This window comes from Sebastes umbrosus, unplaced genomic scaffold, assembly GCF_015220745.1.
Source record: "Sebastes umbrosus isolate fSebUmb1 unplaced genomic scaffold, fSebUmb1.pri scaffold_192_arrow_ctg1, whole genome shotgun sequence".
Taxonomy (NCBI): domain Eukaryota; kingdom Metazoa; phylum Chordata; class Actinopteri; order Perciformes; family Sebastidae; genus Sebastes; species Sebastes umbrosus.
The window spans coordinates 1-17,500 of record NW_023618500.1 but is presented as its reverse complement, the minus strand read 5'-3'; the positions used below and the strand labels follow the sequence as shown (position 1 = coordinate 17,500).

Below are 17,500 nucleotides of genomic sequence, written 5' to 3'. Positions count from 1 at the left end.
AGAGACAGGAAGTGGACATGATTGACTGGACCAGGACCAGGACCAGGACCAGGACCAGGACCAGGTCTCATGGTCTCTGAAGTCTCCACTGAGTGAAACATTCAACATGTCTTTGAGTTTAAATAAAGTTGTGAGAGTTTGAGCAGAGACGGAGAGATGATGAAGATGATGAAGATGATGAAGATGATGAAGATGATGAAGATGGGGGTCAGGGTCAGCTGATGAAGATGAGCTGGTCTCTAACAGTCCAGCAGAAGGCTGCTGACGGGAGGGGAACTCTCAGACAGGAAATACCAGCAGATTAAAATGAGGAGACGCAGCAGAACAACACTCAGCAGAGGTCAGAGGTCACGGAGGGGCCCGCCAGGACACTGAACGCATCGCGAGAGACAAACAGCTGACTCTGCACCAACACTGGTATGTTATGAGTTGACCTTTGACCTCCTGCAGTTTGAATGCGATGACACTCTATTAATAATAATAATAATAATAACCAGTCAGACGTGGTGATTATAACACACTGATGAAGACCATGAAATGTGGTTGAAAGCTCCTTAAAAACTAGTAAATGGACCTCCACTTAAAAGCAGTTTCAGTCTGACGTGACAGAAACGTTGAGAGGAACCGACGAGAGGGAGGAGGAGTGAAACGGGTCCTCGTTCACACCTCCCAGCTGAAGCCCTGCTGTTTCCATGACGACGAGCTGAGCAGCCAATGAGCTTCAAACAAAAGAACATTTAATTCATTCGTTGTGCTCGTTAAGCAGCTCAGAGCCAGGAAGTAGACTGATCCCACCGTCACTGCCAGGAGGTAGACCGATCCTACCGTCGCCGCCAGGAAGTAGACCGATCCCACCGTCACTGCCAGGAGGTAGACCGATCCCACTGTCTTTGCCAGGCAGTAGACTGATCCCACCGTCATTGCCAGGAAGTAGACCGATCCCACCGTCAGTCAGCTGCCTTTTCTCCGGATGAAACCACGATAACGTCACCGCAACCGGTTGTTATTATACTGTTATTATATTGTTATTATATTATTATGATATTATAATATGAAGGGGTTTCTGATCTACGAGAAGTAGGAGGTCACGTTAACGTCAGATCGGCGGTCTGTGCTTCGATATGAAGTCTTTAACTTTAATATGAGAGGAAGTCAACAGGATGAAAAGTGTTTCCTCCGTCACTAAACACCCTCAAACAAAAACGGAGTTGGTCTCTTAGTCTTCAGGACGTCACCATGGTTACGGGCCGAGACGTCCCGGAGACCTCCAAAAAACCCTGAGGGAGACAGAAGTGAAAGAGAAACAGCTGGAAACACCAGGAGGTCAAATCAGGTCAAATCAGGTTCAACAACACCAGACAAGAAATAAATATCTTTATTAATAAAACAGAAACATCACGAGGAGTCATCAGAGAACCAGAGGACCGCTTCTTCTGCCCTTTCTTCTGATTCTTCTTCTTTTATTAAAACACCAAAGTGTTTCTCACATGGGAGGAAGCTGAACACAAAGACTGGAGTCAGTTAAAGGGACAGTTCACTGAGTCAGTTAAAGGGACAGTTAAAGGGACAGTTCATTGAGTCAGTTAAAGGGACAGTTAAAGGGACAGTTCATTGAGTCAGTTAAAGGGACAGTTAAAGGGACAGTTCATTGAGTCAGTTAAAGGGACAGTTAAAGGGACAGTTCATTGAGTCAGTTAAAGGGACAGTTCACTGAGACAGTTCACTGAGTCAGTTAAAGGGACAGTTCACTGATCACAAAGTTCACAGCTGATTAAACGTCATCGATTCCACAAAAAATAATAAATGATGTTCACTTCTGTACATATCCTGTTGCATTATGTGTAGTGTAGCCACATGTTGAAATGTCAAAGCTGCATGTTGGGACGTGGTAGCCACACAATGGGATATTAAGAAGTGGTAGTCACATGTTGGGATTTAAAAGCCACAGCTTAGGATGCTGAAATCACATGTTGCAACTTAGCAGAAACAAGTTGGGAGCTGGTAGCCACATGTTAGCATATCAAAGCCACGTGTTTGAACAAGGTAGCCACATGGTGTGACATCTTGGAACTTGGTAGCCACATTTTGGGAGGTGAGGTGGTAGCCACATGTTGTAACTTGGTAGCCACATGTTGGAAGGTGGTAGCCACATGTTGTAACTTGGTAGCCACATGGCGAGGTGAGGTGCTAGCCCAGTGTTAGCCTCAGGCTGAAGGCGGGGCCGACTGGGGCAGCTGGTAGAAGCCTTTCTTCCTGGATCTCCTCAGGTAGTCGAGGAGCAGAGCAGCAGCTGCTAGCCCGGCGGCGATGCAGGCGACCGGGACGATGACGGCGCTGAGACGGGGAGGAACGCTGGAGCTTCTCTCTGTGGGAAACCAAAACACAAACTTCAAAATTAAATAAAAGTGACTGTTGTTGTTTCCTACTGAAACCAAACGGTCCGACTGACCTCTGACACTGATGCTGAAGACTTTGACCTGGTACCCGAGGTCGTTGGTAACGTTGACCTGGTACAGCCCGGAGTCTCTGGCCGTGACGTTGACCAACAGGAAGGTGCCGTCGGTCGAATAAAGCTCCGTCCCGTCGGTCAGCTTCTTCAGGACCACGACTGACGGCGGGAAGCTGATAGTCCGGCAGCACACGGTGACATTCTGTCCCTCCTGGACCACCGTAGACGGTAGGACGAGGACCGTGGTGTTCCTCGGAGGAGCTGAACCACAACAAAACAGGTTCAAGTTACAGGTTCCAGAACCAGAACCAGAGTCCTGACCAGCGGCGTCCCGGTCCAAGAACAAGAACACACACTCCCTGTTAGATCCTGATTCACTTCCTGTTAGATCCTGATTCACTTCCTGTTAGATCCTGATTCACTTCCTGTTTGATCCTGATTCACTTCCTGTTATATCCTGATTCACTTCCTGTTAGATCCTGATTCACTTCCTGTTTGATCCTGATTCACTTCCTGTTAGATCATGATTCACTTCCTGTTAGATCCTGATTCACTTCCTGTTAGATCCTGATTCACTTCCTGTTTGATCCTGATTCACTTCCTGTTTGATCCTGATTCACTTCCTGTTAGATCCTGATTCACTTCCTGTTAGATCCTGATTCACTGCCTCGTTCACTCTGAACTTTTCTTTACTGGTACTGAAATGTTTTAGTCTTTAAGATTCATTATGAGACCAAATATTCAGGAGATCATTTTCATTATCAGTTAATCTGATGAGATTTCTCTCCAGTTTAAAACCCAACCGGACCGGTTCAGTCCGGTCTACGTCAGACTGGGAACCGGTCCAGTTCAGTCCGGTCTACAGCAGCAGGAGGCTCTAAGTGTCGGACACATAACTCAACAGAGGAGTCAGAGTTTACTTCTGTCCACAGCAGATCAGCATCATGTGAAGGAGTGAGAGGTCGTCTCTTCAGAGAACATCCGTCACTACAGAGAAACACTCATGAAACAAGAAGAGGAAGAACTAAACTAATATAAACCAGTATAAACCAGTGTAAACCAGTATGAACCAGTATAAACCGGTGTAAACCAGTATAAACCGGTGTAAACCAGCATAAACCAGTATAAACCTGTGTAAACCAGCGTAAACCAGTATAAACTGTTGTAAACCAGTATAAACCAGTGTAAACCAATATAAACCAGTATAAACCAGTATAAACCAGTGTAAACCTGTGTAAACCAGTATAAACCAGTATAAACCAGTGTAAACCAGTGTAAACCAGTATAAATCAGTGTAAACCAGTATAAACCAGTGTAAATCGATGTTAACCAGTATAAACCAGTGTAAACCAGTGTAAACCAGTATAAACCAGTATAAACCAGTATAAACCAGTATAAACCAGTGTAAACCGATGTTAACCAGTATAAACCAGTATAAACCAGTGGTACCTGTGATGCTGACGGAGCTGGTCACCAGTTGGAATCCGTACTGGTTGGAGGCTTCACACTGGTAGAGGGCGGAGTCTACCAGCTGGGCGGAGGAGAGGCTGAAGGAGAGCGAGGAAGAGGAGGAGGAGGCGGGGCCTGTTCTCTGAAGCTCCGCCCCCTCCTTCCTCAGTACCAGCGTGGTAGGCGGAGCTCCGTCTGATTGGCAGGTAAAGGTGAGCCGCTGACCCTCCAGCACCTCGTCAGCTGGACTCAGAGAGAGGGAGGTCCTCCTCGGAGGATCTGGAACACAGACAGACCAGGACTGAGACTAGTGAAGACCTGGATCAGGACTGAGACTAATGAAGACCTGGACCTTTCATCTTTAACAGGAAGTCTTTTATGTCCTCACAGTGGACCTGCAGGGGGACGCTGGTCCTCCTGGACGTCCACACGTCTCCGTCCTCCGCGAGCAGCTCGGCCCCGCAGGTCAGAACCTGCCGGTCCTCCTGGACCCGGTGCCGAAGAACAGACGAGACATTCTGTAAGGAACCGGAGAACCCGAACGACTCCGACATCAGCGTGGTGTTCCCCAACAGCCACAGGATCCTCATCTGATTGGCTGAGAAGACGCTGCTGACGTTACAGCGAAGGACCGCCTCCTGACCCAGCAGGACCGGACCAGGATCCTCCAGAACCGGATCAGATGGGAATGCTGGGGGAAGAACCACAAACAGAGATCATCGACATCACTTCCTGTTTACTAACCTCATCCATCAGTCTGAACACGCTAGCTAACGCTGGCTAGCTAACCCTGGCTAGCTAACGCTGGCTAGCTAACCCTGGCTAGCTGACCCTGGCTAGCTAACGCTGGCTAGCTAACCCTGGCTAGCTAACCCTGGCTAGCTGACCCTGGCTAGCTAACGCTGGCTAGCTAACCCTGGCTAGCTAACCCTGGCTAGCTGACCCTGGCTAGCTAACCCTGGCTAGCTGACCCTGGCTAGCTAACGCTGGCTAGCTGAACCTGGCTAGCTGACGCTGGCTAGCTAACGCTGGCTAGCTAACGCTGGCTGGCTGACCCTGGCTAGCTAACCCTGGCTAGCTAACCCTGGCTAGCTGACCCTGGCTAGCTGATGCTGGCTAGCTGACGCTGGCTAGCTAACCCTGGCTAGCTGACCCTGGCTAGCTGATGCTGGCTAGCTGACGCTGGCTAGCTAACCCTGGCTAGCTGACCCTGGCTAGCTAACCCTGGCTAGCTGATGCTGGCTAGCTGACGCTGGCTAGCTAACCCTGGCTAGCTGACCCTGGCTAGCTGATGCTGGCTAGCTGACGCTGGCTAGCTAACCCTGGCTAGCTGACCCTGGCTAGCTGATGCTGGCTAGCTGACGCTGGCTAGCTAACCCTGGCTAGCTGACCCTGGCTAGCTGACCCTGGCTAGCTGACGCTGGCTAGCTAACCCTGGCTAGCTGACCCTGGCTAGCTAACCCTGGCTGGCTGACGCTGGCTGGCTGACGCTGGCTGGCTGACGCTGGCTAACTGACGCTGGCTAACGCTGGCTGGGTAACGCTGGCAAGCTGACGCTGGCTAACTGACGCTGGCTAACGCTGGCTAGCTGACGCTGGCTAACTGACGCTGGTTAACTGACGCTGGCTAGCGCTGGCTAGCTATCGCTGGCTAGCTAACGCTGGCTAGCTAACGCTCGCTAGCTGACGCTGGCAAGCTGATTAGCCTCTACAGCGTTAGTTAGCCTCCAGTCTTGCATTTGGTTACTCTCCAGCTAATGTTAGCCCACTGCTAGCGTTAGTTAGCCTCCAGTCTTTCCTTTGGTTAGCCGTGGTGGTGGTGGTGGAGGCGGTGACCCCTCCAGCTGGTGTTAGTGGTGGTGGAGGCGGTGGTGGTGGAGGCGGTGGCGGTGGAGAGGGTGACCCCTCCAGCTGGTGTTAGTGGTGGTGGAGGCGGTGGTGGTGGAGGCGGTGGAGGCGGAGGCGGTGACCCCTCCAGCTGGTGTTAGTGGTGGTGGAGGCGGTGGTGGTGGTGGGAGTGGTGTTAGTGGTGGTGGAGGCGGAGGCGGTGACCCCTCCAGCTGGTGTTAGTGGTGGTGGCGGTGGTGGTGGAGGCGGTGACCCCTCCAGCTAGTGTTATTGGTGGTGGAGGCAGAGGCAGTGGTTGGGGTGGTGTTAGTGGTGGTGGAGGCGGAGGCGGAGGCGGTGACCCCTCCAGCTGGTGTTCGTGGTGGTGGCGGTGGTGGCCGTTGATCTCCATATCCTCAATAAACTCCCAGACCTTCCACCAATCCTCCCTCTTGACACTCCACCACAGTTCTCTGAAACTCATAAAGCCATTGAAAGCCTAAAGAACAACAAAAGTGCAGGACCTGATGGCATCCCAGCAGAGATCCTCTAACATGGGGGGCTCCTCCTCACACACCGCCTACATCTCCTGATCATAAACATCTGGAAGTCTGAGATAGTCCCTCAGGATTGGAAGGACGCTAACATTGTGGTCATCTACAAACAGAAGGGCGACAGAGCCATCTGTGGGAACAGCTGCGGAATCTCTCTCCTCTCCACCGCAGGGAAAGTGCTGGCAAAGATCATGCTCAATAGGCTGGTGGAGTACATTTCGGAAAGTGCTCTCCCAGAAACGCAATGTGGCTTTCGGAAGACCAGATCCACTACTGACATGATCTTTGTTTTACGGCAGCTGCTGGAGAAGAGCAGAGAACAACGCAAGGACCTGTACATAGCCTTCATCGACCTCAGCAAAGCCTTTGACACCATAAACCGTGAGTTGCTCTGGAAACAGCTCTCAAAACTTGGGGTACCACCCAAGTTTCTTTCCATCCTGCAGCAACTGCATGATGGGATGCAAGCCAGAGTTCTCACAGGAGGACTCCAGTTAGAGCCCTTCAAGGTCAACACTGGGGTGAAACAGGGCTGTGTCTTGGCACCGGTCCTGTTCAATCTCCTCCTCTCAGCCACTACCCACCTCTTCCACCATACCCTGGGACACAGAGATGGAGTTCACCTGGAGCACCGCCTTGATGGAAGTCTATTCAACATCCGACGGCTCCAGGCCTACACAAAGACAAAGACATGCCAAATCCATGAGCTCCAATACGCAGATGACTGCGCTGTCTTTACACATAGCCCAGAGTCCATGCAGCATGCCCTTAACACAATCTCCAGCCTATACCAGTCCTTTGGTCTCCAGGTCAATATTCAAAAAACCGAAGTCATGGCACAACTCACTTCCCAACTTCCTTCACTCCCTAACTTTCAAATAGGTGGTGTTCCACTCACAGTAGTTCACCAGTTCACCTATCTTGGCTCCACAATCTCCTCAGACTGCTCCCTTGACACTGAAATAAACAGTCGCATCAACAAAGCCTCATCAGCCTTTGGGCGACTCCGTAGAAGGGTATTCCAAAACAAAAATCTGAAGATCAGTACCAAGGTGGCTGTTTACAACGCGGTATGTGCCTCCACTCTGCTCTATGGGGCAGAAACATGGACCCCATACAGACGGCATATCAAAAACTTGGAGGCCTTCCACATTCGATGCCTCCAAAAAATCCTCGGCCTCTCTTGGGAAGATCGGGTGCCTCACACAGAGATCCTTTCCATGACCAACTCCATCTGCATGGAAGCAGCATTAGCAAAAAAACATCTCCGCTGGATAGGGCATACTATCCGCATGCCTGACCACCGCTTGCCCCGCCAAGCCCTCTATGGGCAACTCAGCAACGCAAAACGGGCTGCTGGCGGACAAAAGAGGCGCTACAAGGACTACACTAAAGACCTCCTCAATAAACCCCACCCATCTGGAACATCTGGCACTTGATAGGTCAGCCTGGCAGGTCACCTGTGCCAGAGCAACCGAACAAATACACCACACCACCCAACAGAGGAGGACCGAAAGGTGTGCCCAACGACACCAGCGGGCAGCCGGCATTACAACAACATCTGGGCTCCTTTGCCCCATCTGCGGGCGAGTGTGTGGCTCACGCATCGGCCTCCACAGCCACATGAAGTGGCACCAGCGCCAACGACGCTGAACCCCCTCCCCCACCCCCCAACCCCCTGGAGCAATCGTCATCATTGGACACGATGGACAGCTAAGGAGGTGTTAGTGGTGGTGGAGGCGGTGACCCCTCCAGCTGCTCAGCGAGCAGCAGAATGAACTACAGTCTGTTAATGTTGATGAAGATGTTAAAATGTGTCTCATGTCAACACGTCTAGGAGATAAAGAGACGACAGGAAGTGGAGCCTCACTGAGCACCAGCTGCTCGCTGTCAGCGTTTATCCTCCCGGTGTCTTCAGATCATAATACAATCATCTCTACTGTCTCCACTGTCTCTACTGTCTCCACTGTCTCCACTGTCTCTACTGTCTCTACTGTCTCCACTGTCTCCACTGTCTCCACTGTCTCTACTGTCTCTACTGTCTCCACTGTCTCCACTGTCTCTACTGTCTCTACTGTCTCTACTGTCTCTCTACTGTCTCTACTGTCTCTACTGTCTCTCTACTGCCTCTACTGTCTCTACTGTCTCTCTACTGTCTCTGCTGTCTCTCTACTGTCTCCACTGTCTCTACTGTCTCTACTGTCTCTACTGTCTCTCTACTGTCTCTACTGTCTCTACTGTCTCTCTACTGCCTCTACTGTCTCTACTGTCTCTCTACTGTCTCTGCTGTCTCTCAACTGCCTCTACTGTCTCTACTGTCTCTACTGTCTCTACTGTCTCTCTACTGCCTCTACTGTCTCTACTGTCTCTCTACTGTCTCTGCTGTCTCTCAACTGCCTCTACTGTCTCTACTGCCTCTACTGCCTCTACTGTCTCTAATGTCTGTAATGTCTCTACTTTGTCTCTCTACTGTCTCTACTGTGTCTCTACTGTCTCTACTGTCTCTACATCCCTCTACGTCCCTCTGAGACCCTCTGAGACCTTCTACGACCCTCTGAAACCTTCTGAGACCTTCTACGACCCTCTGAGACCCTCTACGTCCCTCTGAGACCCTCTGAGACCTTCTACGACCCTCTGAGACCCTCTACGTCCCTCTGAGACCCTCTGAGACCTTCTACGACCCTCTGATCCTGTGTGGACAGGAACCGGACCAGATGAACCCGACTACAGGTGTGACAGCAGACTCAGTATCTCAGACTCACAGTAGACCTGGACCTGGACGGTTCCGGTCCTGATGACGGAGTCACACTCGGCCTCACAGCCGTATCCTCCCTGGTCCTGGAGGCCCAGTTCCTGCAGGCGGAGCAGGGAGAGTCCGTCCTGGTCTGTCCCCCGGAGTACGGTCCGGTCCTGGTCTGTCCTCCTCCAGGTGAAAATGGGGGGGTGGGGACATCCGGAGGCTCTGCAGGTCAGAACCAGACCTGAACCCCTCTGAGCTGCTGAGACTGGAGGACTCAGATCCACCTGCAGAGGGTGAGCTGACAGGACACTAATATTAACGTTAGCTTTAACGTTAGCTTTAACATTAGCTTTAACATTAGCTTTAACGTTAGCGTTAATATTAGCTTTAACGTTAACGTTAGCTTTAACGTTAGCTTTAACATTAATGTTAGCTTTAACGTTAGCTTTAACATTAGCTTTAACATTAGCTTTAACGTTAGCTTTAACGTTAACGTTAGCTTTAACGTTAGCTTTAACGTAAGCTTTAACGTTAGCTTAAACGTTAACGTTAGCTTTAACGTTAGCGTTAATATTAGCTTTAACGTTAGCTTTAACGTAAGCTTTAACGTTAGCTTTAACGTTAGCTTTAACATTAGCTTTAAAGTTAGCTTTAACGTTAGCTTTAACGTTAGCTTTAACGTTAGCTTTTAATATTAGTTTCTGGTTAGTAAAGCAGCTGATGTGCTCCCAGTAAAAAACAGTGTAAACCAGTGTAGACCAGTATAAACCAGTATAAACCAGTATAAACCAGCGTAAACCAGTATAAACCAGTATAAACCAGTGTAAACCAGTATAAACCAGCGTAAACCAGTAGAAACCAGTAGAAACCAGTGTAAACCAGCGTAAACCAGTGTAAACCAGTATAAACCAGTATAAACCAGCGTAAACAAGTATAGACCAGAGTAAACCAGTGTAAACCAGCGTAAACCAGTATAAACCAGTATATGCAGTATAAACCAGCATAAACCAGTGTAAACCAGTGTAAACCAGTATAAACCAGTATAAACCAGTATATGCAGTATAAACCAGCATAAACCAGTGTAAACCAGTGTAAACCAGTATAAACCAGTATAAACCAGTATATGCAGTATAAACCAGCATAAACCAGTGTAAACCAGTATAAACCAGTATATGCAGTATAAACCAGCATAAACCAGAGTAAACCAGAGTAAACCAGTGTAAACCAGTATAAACCAGTATATGCAGTATAAACCAGCATAAACCAGTGTAAACCAGTATAAACCAGTATAAACCAGTATAAACCATTGTAAACCAGTATAAACCAGTAAAACCAGTATAAACCAGTGTAAACCAGTATAAACCAGTATAAACCAGTGTAAACCAGCATAAACCAGTGTAAACCAGTATAAACCAGTATAAACCAGTGTAAACCAGCATAAACAGTGTAAACCAGTGTAAACCAATATAAACCAGTATAAAACAGTGTAAACCAGTGTAAACCAGTGTAAACCAATATAAACCAGTATAAAACAGTGTAAACCAGTGTAAATCAGTGTAAACCAATATAAACCAGCATAAACCAGTGTAAACCAGCATAAACCAGCATAAACCAGTATAAACCAGTATAAACCAGTATAAACCAGCATAAACCAGTGTAAACCAGTGTAAACCAGTATGAACCAGTATAAACCAGTGGTACCTGTGATGGTGACGGAGCTGGTCACCAGTTGGGATCCGTACTGGTTGGAGGCTTCACACTGGTAGAGGGCGGAGTCTACCAGCTGGGCGGAGGAGAGGCTGAAGGAGAGCGAGGAGGAGGAGGAGGAGGAGGCGGGGCCTGTCCTCTGAAGCTCCGCCCCCTCCCTCCTCAGCACCAGCATGGTGGGCGGAGCTCCGTCTGATTGGCAGGTGAAGGTGAGCCGCTGACCCTCCAGCACCTCCTCAGCTGGACTCAGAGAGAGGGAGGTGTTGGTGGGCGGAGCTGTGGGCGGAGCCAGCAGGTGGGTCAGTTTGTAGTCCAGTGAGCTACGGAGATAAGAAATGAAACAGGAGCTTCACTCTCACCGTGAACAGCGACTTCCATGCCGGCGGTCCGGTTCCCTTCGCTGTTCCGGGCCTCGCAGTCGTAGCGTCCGGTATCAGACAGACTCATTGTCGTGACGACCAGCTGACGGCCCGCGGCCCGCCGCTCAGACCGACCGTCTGACGACCTGAAGCTCCAGCTGATGGACGGCTCGGGGTTCCCCTCCACCGAGCAGCTGAGAGACAGAGGGGAACCCTGCATCACCGTCACCGAGTCTGACATCACCATGACAACGGGAGCATCTGAGTCTGATGTCACCATGACAACTGGAGCATCTGAGGAGGAAAAAAAAATGTCTGAGAAAAAGTCCAGAACAAGTTTGGAAAATGTCCAAAAGAAAGGCAGAAGAAAAGTCAGATCCTGATATCATATATACCTGTATATACTATATATACCGTATATACTGTATATATATATACTCTATATATATATATATATATATATACATCCTCTCTGGGAACCATCGCCTTACCGTGGTGGAGAGGTTGGTGTGTCCCTATGACCCTGAGGGCTGTGTTGTCTGGAGCCTCGTGCTCCTGGTCGGGTCTCCCATGGCAAATTGGTCTCAGGCGAGGGGCCGGACTAAGAATGGTTCATAAAACCCCGATGAAGAATCGAGGAAGAGGAGGAGTTACCTGGCCCGGAGGAAGCCCGGGGCCTCGGTCTGGAGCCAGACCCAGACGGGGGGCCCGTCAGCGAGCCACGGAGCCCGGCCGGGGTTACCCCGAAGAAGTGACGTGGCACCCCCCTCCTCTCCATCCTGTGGGCTCACCACCTGCCGGAGGAACCGCTGGGGTCGGGTGGCAGTGAAGGCCAGGGACCTCGACGGACTGAACCCGGGCGGCAGAGGCTGGCTCTGGGGACGTGGAACATCCCCTCTCTGTGGGGGAAGGAGCCGGAGCTTGTGCGGGAGGTGGAGCGCTATAAGTTGGATCTGGTAGGGCTTACCTCTACGCACAGCCTCGGTTCTGGAACCGTACTCCTGGATAGGGGTTGGACTCTATTCTTCTCTGGAGTTGCCCATGGTGTGTGGCGCCAGGCGGGTGTGGGGATACTCACAAATTCCCGGCTGAGTGCCGCTACGTTGGAGTTTACCCCGGTGGACGAGAGGGTCGCCTCCCTACGCCTTCGGGTTATGGGGGGGAAACTCTGACTGTTGTTTGTGCGAATGCACCGAACAACAGCTCGGAGTATTCGGCCTTCTTGGAGACCCTGAATGGAGTCCTGTATGGGGCTCCAGTAGGGGACTCCATAGTTCTGCTGGGAGACTTCAACGTGCTCGTGGGCAACGATGGAGACACTGGGAGTGGCGTGATTGGGAGGAACGGCCTCCCTGATCTAAACCCGAGTGGTCGTTTGTTACTGGACTTCTGTGCTAGTCATGGACTGTCCGTAACGAACACCATGTTCCAACATTAGGATGCTCATAAGTGTACGTGGTACCAGAGCACCCTAGGCCGAAGGTCCATGATCGATTTCAAATCGTATCGTCTGATCTGAGGCCGCATGTTAACTGCTAGCTGTCAACTGATCACCATCTGGTGGTGAGTTGGGTCAGAGGGTGGGGGAAGACTCTGGACAGACCTGGTAAGCCCAAACGGGTAGTGCGGGTGAACTGGGAACGTCTGGAGGAGGCTCCTGTCCGAGAGATCTTCAACTCACACCTCCGGCGGAGCTTTTCTGACATCCCTGTGGAGGTTGGGGGCATTGAACCCGAGTGGGCGATGTTCAAAGCTTCCATTGCTGAAGCTGCGGCAGTGAGCTGTGGTCTAAAGAGAGATGTGGTCTAAAGAGAGATGTGGTCTAAAGAGAGATGTGGTCTAAAGAGAGCTGTGGTCTAAAGAGAGATGTGGTCTAAAGAGAGATGTGGTCTAAAGAGAGATGTGGTCTAAAGAGAGATATGGTCTAAAGAGAGCTGTGGTCTAAAGAGTGATTTGGTCTAAAGAGAGATGTGGTCTAAAGAGAGATGTGGTCTAAAGAGAGATGTGGTCTAAAGAGAGATATGGTCTAAAGAGAGATATGGTCAAAGAGAGCTGTGGTCTAAAGAGTGATGTGGTCTAAAGAGTGATGTGGTCTAAAGAGAGATGTGGTCTAAAGAGTGATGTGGTCTAAAGAGAGTGCGAGTCTGAAAAAATAAAGTCGAAGAAAAAGTCGGAAAAATGTTGAAAGTAATTCCAAAAAGAAGCTGATGAATCCATCGGTACCAACCAGGTCAGACCAGCTGGTCATGAAGGAGTTAAATAACGCTCCAAACTGACACTAAATGTTGGAGAGGATAAACTGTCATGTCCATGTTCAAAGGGGTCCCTTGACCTCTGACCTCCAGATCAGTGAATGTAAATGGGTTCTATGGGTACCCACGAGTCTCCCCTTTACAGACATGCCCACTTTATGATAATCACATGCAGTTTTAATGAGTTCTCCTCTGATCAACACAACAACTACTGCAACAACCTATGAGACACAATAGAGAAGAGGATGACATCAGATATTCTATCATCATGTTATTAACCCTGATACACTTTAAACATCTACTGTTGACCTGCTACCTCCCCCTAAAGACCCCCCTAAGACCCCCCGAAGACCCCCTAAAGACCCCCTAAAGACCCCCCTAAGACCCCCTAAAGACACCCTAAAGATACCCTAAAGATACCCCTAAGACCCCCTAAAGACCCCCCTAAGACCCCCTAAAGACCCCCTAAAGACACCCTAAAGATACCCCTAAGACCCCCTAAAGACACCCCTAAGACCCCCTAAAGACACCCTAAAGACACCCCTAAGACCCCCTAAAGACCCCCTAAGACCCCCTAAAGACACTCTAAAGACACCCCTAAGACCCCCTAAAGACCCCCTAAGACACCCCTAAGACCCCCCAAAGACCCCCTAAGACACCCCTAAGACCCCCTAAAGACCCCCTAAGACCCCCTAAAGACATCCTAAAGACACCCCTAAGACCCCCTAAAGACACACTAAAGACACCCCTAAGACCCCCTAAAGACCCCCTAAAGACACCCTAAAGACACCCCTAAGACCCCCTAAAGACACCCTAAAGACACCCCTAAGACCCCCTAAAGACCCCCTAAGACCCCCTAAAGACACCCTAAAGACACCCCTAAGACCCCCTAAAGACCCCCTAAGACACCCTAAAGATACCCCTAAGACCCCCTAAAGACCCCCTAAGACACCCCTAAGACCCCCTAAAGACCCCCTAAGACCCCCTAAAGACATCCTAAAGACACCCCTAAGACCCCCTTAAAGACACCCCTAAGACCCCCTAAAGACACCCTAAAGACACCCCTAAGACCCCCTAAAGACACACTAAAGACACCCCTAAGACCCCCTAAAGACCCCCTAAAGACACCCTAAAGACACCCCTAAGACCCCCTAAAGACACCCTAAACACACCCCTAAGACACCCTAAAGACACCGTAAAGACCCCACAAAAGACCCCCTAAAGACACCCTAAAGACACCCTAAAGACCCCACTAAAGACGTCCTAAAGACCCCCTAAAGACACCCCAAAGACCCCCCTAAGATCCCCTAAAGACACCCTAAAGACCCCCTAAAGACCCCACTAAAGACCCCCTAAAGACCCCCTAAAGACCCCACTAAAGACACCCTAAAGACACCCTAAAGACCCCCTAAGACCCCCTAAAGACACCCTAAAGACACCCCTAAGACCCCCTAAAGACCCCCTAAGACACCCTAAAGATACCCCTAAGACCCCCTAAAGACCCCCTAAGACACCCCTAAGACCCCCTAAAGACCCCCTAAGACCCCCTAAAGACATCCTAAAGACACCCCTAAGACCCCCTAAAGACACCCCTAAGACCCCCTAAAGACACCCTAAAGACACCCCTAAGACCCCCTAAAGACACACTAAAGACACCCCTAAGACCCCCTAAAGACCCCCTAAAGACACCCTAAAGACACCCTTAAGACCCCCTAAAGACACCCTAAAGACACCCCTAAGACACCCTAAAGACACCGTAAAGACCCCACAAAAGACCCCCTAAAGACACCCTAAAGACACCCTAAAGACCCCACTAAAGACGTCCTAAAGACCCCCTAAAGACACCCCAAAGACCCCCCTAAGATCCCCTAAAGACACCCTAAAGACCCCCTAAAGACCCCACTAAAGACCCCCTAAAGACCCCCTAAAGACCCCACTAAAGACACCCTAAAGACACCCTAAAGACACCCTAAAGACCCCCTGGACCCCCTAGAGACCCCCTAAAAACCCCCTGGACCCTCTAAAATTCCCCTAAAGACACCCTAAAGACCCCCTAAAGACTCCCTAAAGACCCCCTGGACCCCCCTATAGACCCCCTGTAACCCCCTAAAGACCCTCTGGACCCCCTAAAGACCCAATGGACCCCCCTAAAGATCCCCTGGAACCCCCTATAGACCCCCTGTAACCCCCTAAAGACCCTCTGGACCTCCTAAAGACCCACTGGACCCCCCTAAAGACCCCCTGGACCCTCTAAAATCCCCCTAAAGACACCCTAAAGACCCTCTAAAGACCCCCTAAAGACCCCCTGGACCCCCTTATAGACCCCCTGTAACCCCCTAAAGACCCTCTGGACCCCCTAAATACCCAATGGACCCCCCTAAAGACCCCCTGGAACCCCCTATAGACCCCCTGTAACCCCCTAAAGACCCTCTGGACCTCCTAAAGACCCACTGGACCCCCCTAAAGACCCCCTGTAACCCCCTAAAGACCCTCTGGACCCCCTAAAGACCCTTTGGACCCCCTAAAGACCCTTTGGACCCCCTAAAGACCCTCTTGACCCCCTAAAGACCCTCTGGACCCCCTAAAGACCCCCTGTAACCTCCTAGAGACCCTTTGGTCCCCCTAAAGACCCCCTGTAACCCCCTAGAGACCCCTTTGGACCCCCTAGAGACCCCTGGACCCCCTAGAGACCCTCTGGACCCCCTACAGACCCCCTGGACCCCCTTTAGACCCTCTGGACCCCCTAGAGACCCCCTGTAACCCCCTAAAGACCCCCTATAACACCCTAGAGACCCCCTGTAACCCCCTAGAGACCCCTGGACCCCCTAGAGACCCTCTGGACCCCCTAGAGACCCCCTGTAACCCCCTAGAGACCCTTTGGACCCCCTAAAGACCCCCTGTAACCCCCTAGAGACCCCTAGACCTCCTAGAGACCCTCTGGACCCCCTAGAGACCCCCTGGACCCCCTTTAGACCCTCTGGACCCCCTAAAGAGGACTAAAACATGTCTATTGTGGATCTAAAGAGACGTTTAAAGGACAGTAAATAAAGTGGGACACGGGAGGACTCACAGAGCAGGTTCAGGGGGACGGTGGTCTCTCTGGTCCTGTCCTCAGGGGGCAGGTCCTGCAGGTCCAGCGTGGCCCTGCAGCTGATGTTTCCTCCAGAGTCCCGGTCCAGAGGGGTGAACGTGTACTCGGACCGGACCGAGCCGGATCCTGGATCTCCCATCATGCTCTGCAGGACGGCGTCTCCTCTGAGCCAGCTGAGGGTCAGCAGCTCGGGGGGGTAAAGGTCAGACACCTGGCAGGTGAGGGTGGACTCCACCCCCAGACTCAGCCGGTCCTGACCCCGGATCAGAGGGGCTGATGGGAAGGCTAGACGACAGAGACACGACTCATCAGAAACCAGCTGAACCAAGACTCATCAGGAACCAGCTGAACCAAGACTCATCAGGAACCAGCTGAACCAAGACTCATCAGGAACCAGCTGAACCAAGACTCATCAGAACCTAGCTGAACCACGACTCATCAGGACCCAGCTGAACCACGACTCATCAGGAACCAGCTGAACCAAGACTCATCAGGACCCAGCTGAACCAAGACTCATCAGGAACCAGCTGAACCAAGACTCATCAGGAACCAGCTGAACCAAGACTCATCAGGAACCAGCTGAACCAAGACTCATCAGAACCTAGCTGAACCACGACTCATCAGGACCCAGCTGAACCACGACTCATCAGGAACCAGCTGAACCAAGACTCATCAGGACCCAGCTGAACCAAGACTCATCAGGAACCAGCTGAACCAAGACTCATCAGGAACCAGCTGAACCAAGACTCATCAGGACCCAGCTGAACCAAGACTCATCAGGAACCAGCTGAACCAAGACTCATCAGGACCCAGCTGAACCAAGACTCATCAGGAACCAGCTGAACCAAGACTCATCAGGACCCAGCTGAACCAAGACTCATCAGGAACCAGCTGAACCACGACTCATCAGAACCCAGCTGAACCACGACTCATCAGGAACCAGCTGAACCAAGACTCATCAGAAACCAGCTGAAACCCAGCTGAACCATGACTCATCAGAAACCAGCTGAAACCCAGCTGAACCATGACTCATCAGAACCCAGCTGAACCACGACTCATCAGGACCCAGCTGA

General features: G+C 50.9%; 1 protein-coding gene across 1 annotated transcript; it reads right to left on the bottom strand.

Annotated features, from left to right (window-relative positions):
* Window positions 1-1,357: 1,357 nt before the first annotated feature.
* vcam1b (vascular cell adhesion molecule 1b) lies at window positions 1,358-16,757 on the bottom strand (the record flags this gene model as incomplete). The annotated part of the gene is made up of 8 exons (XM_037763185.1): window positions 1,358-2,365; window positions 2,450-2,710; window positions 3,899-4,177; window positions 4,287-4,589; window positions 9,041-9,316; window positions 10,720-11,001; window positions 11,085-11,378; window positions 16,407-16,757. Coding segments are annotated over 8 exons (2,207 nt in total), but the record flags the coding sequence as incomplete, so codon positions are not given.
* Window positions 16,758-17,500: the final 743 nt, after the last annotated feature.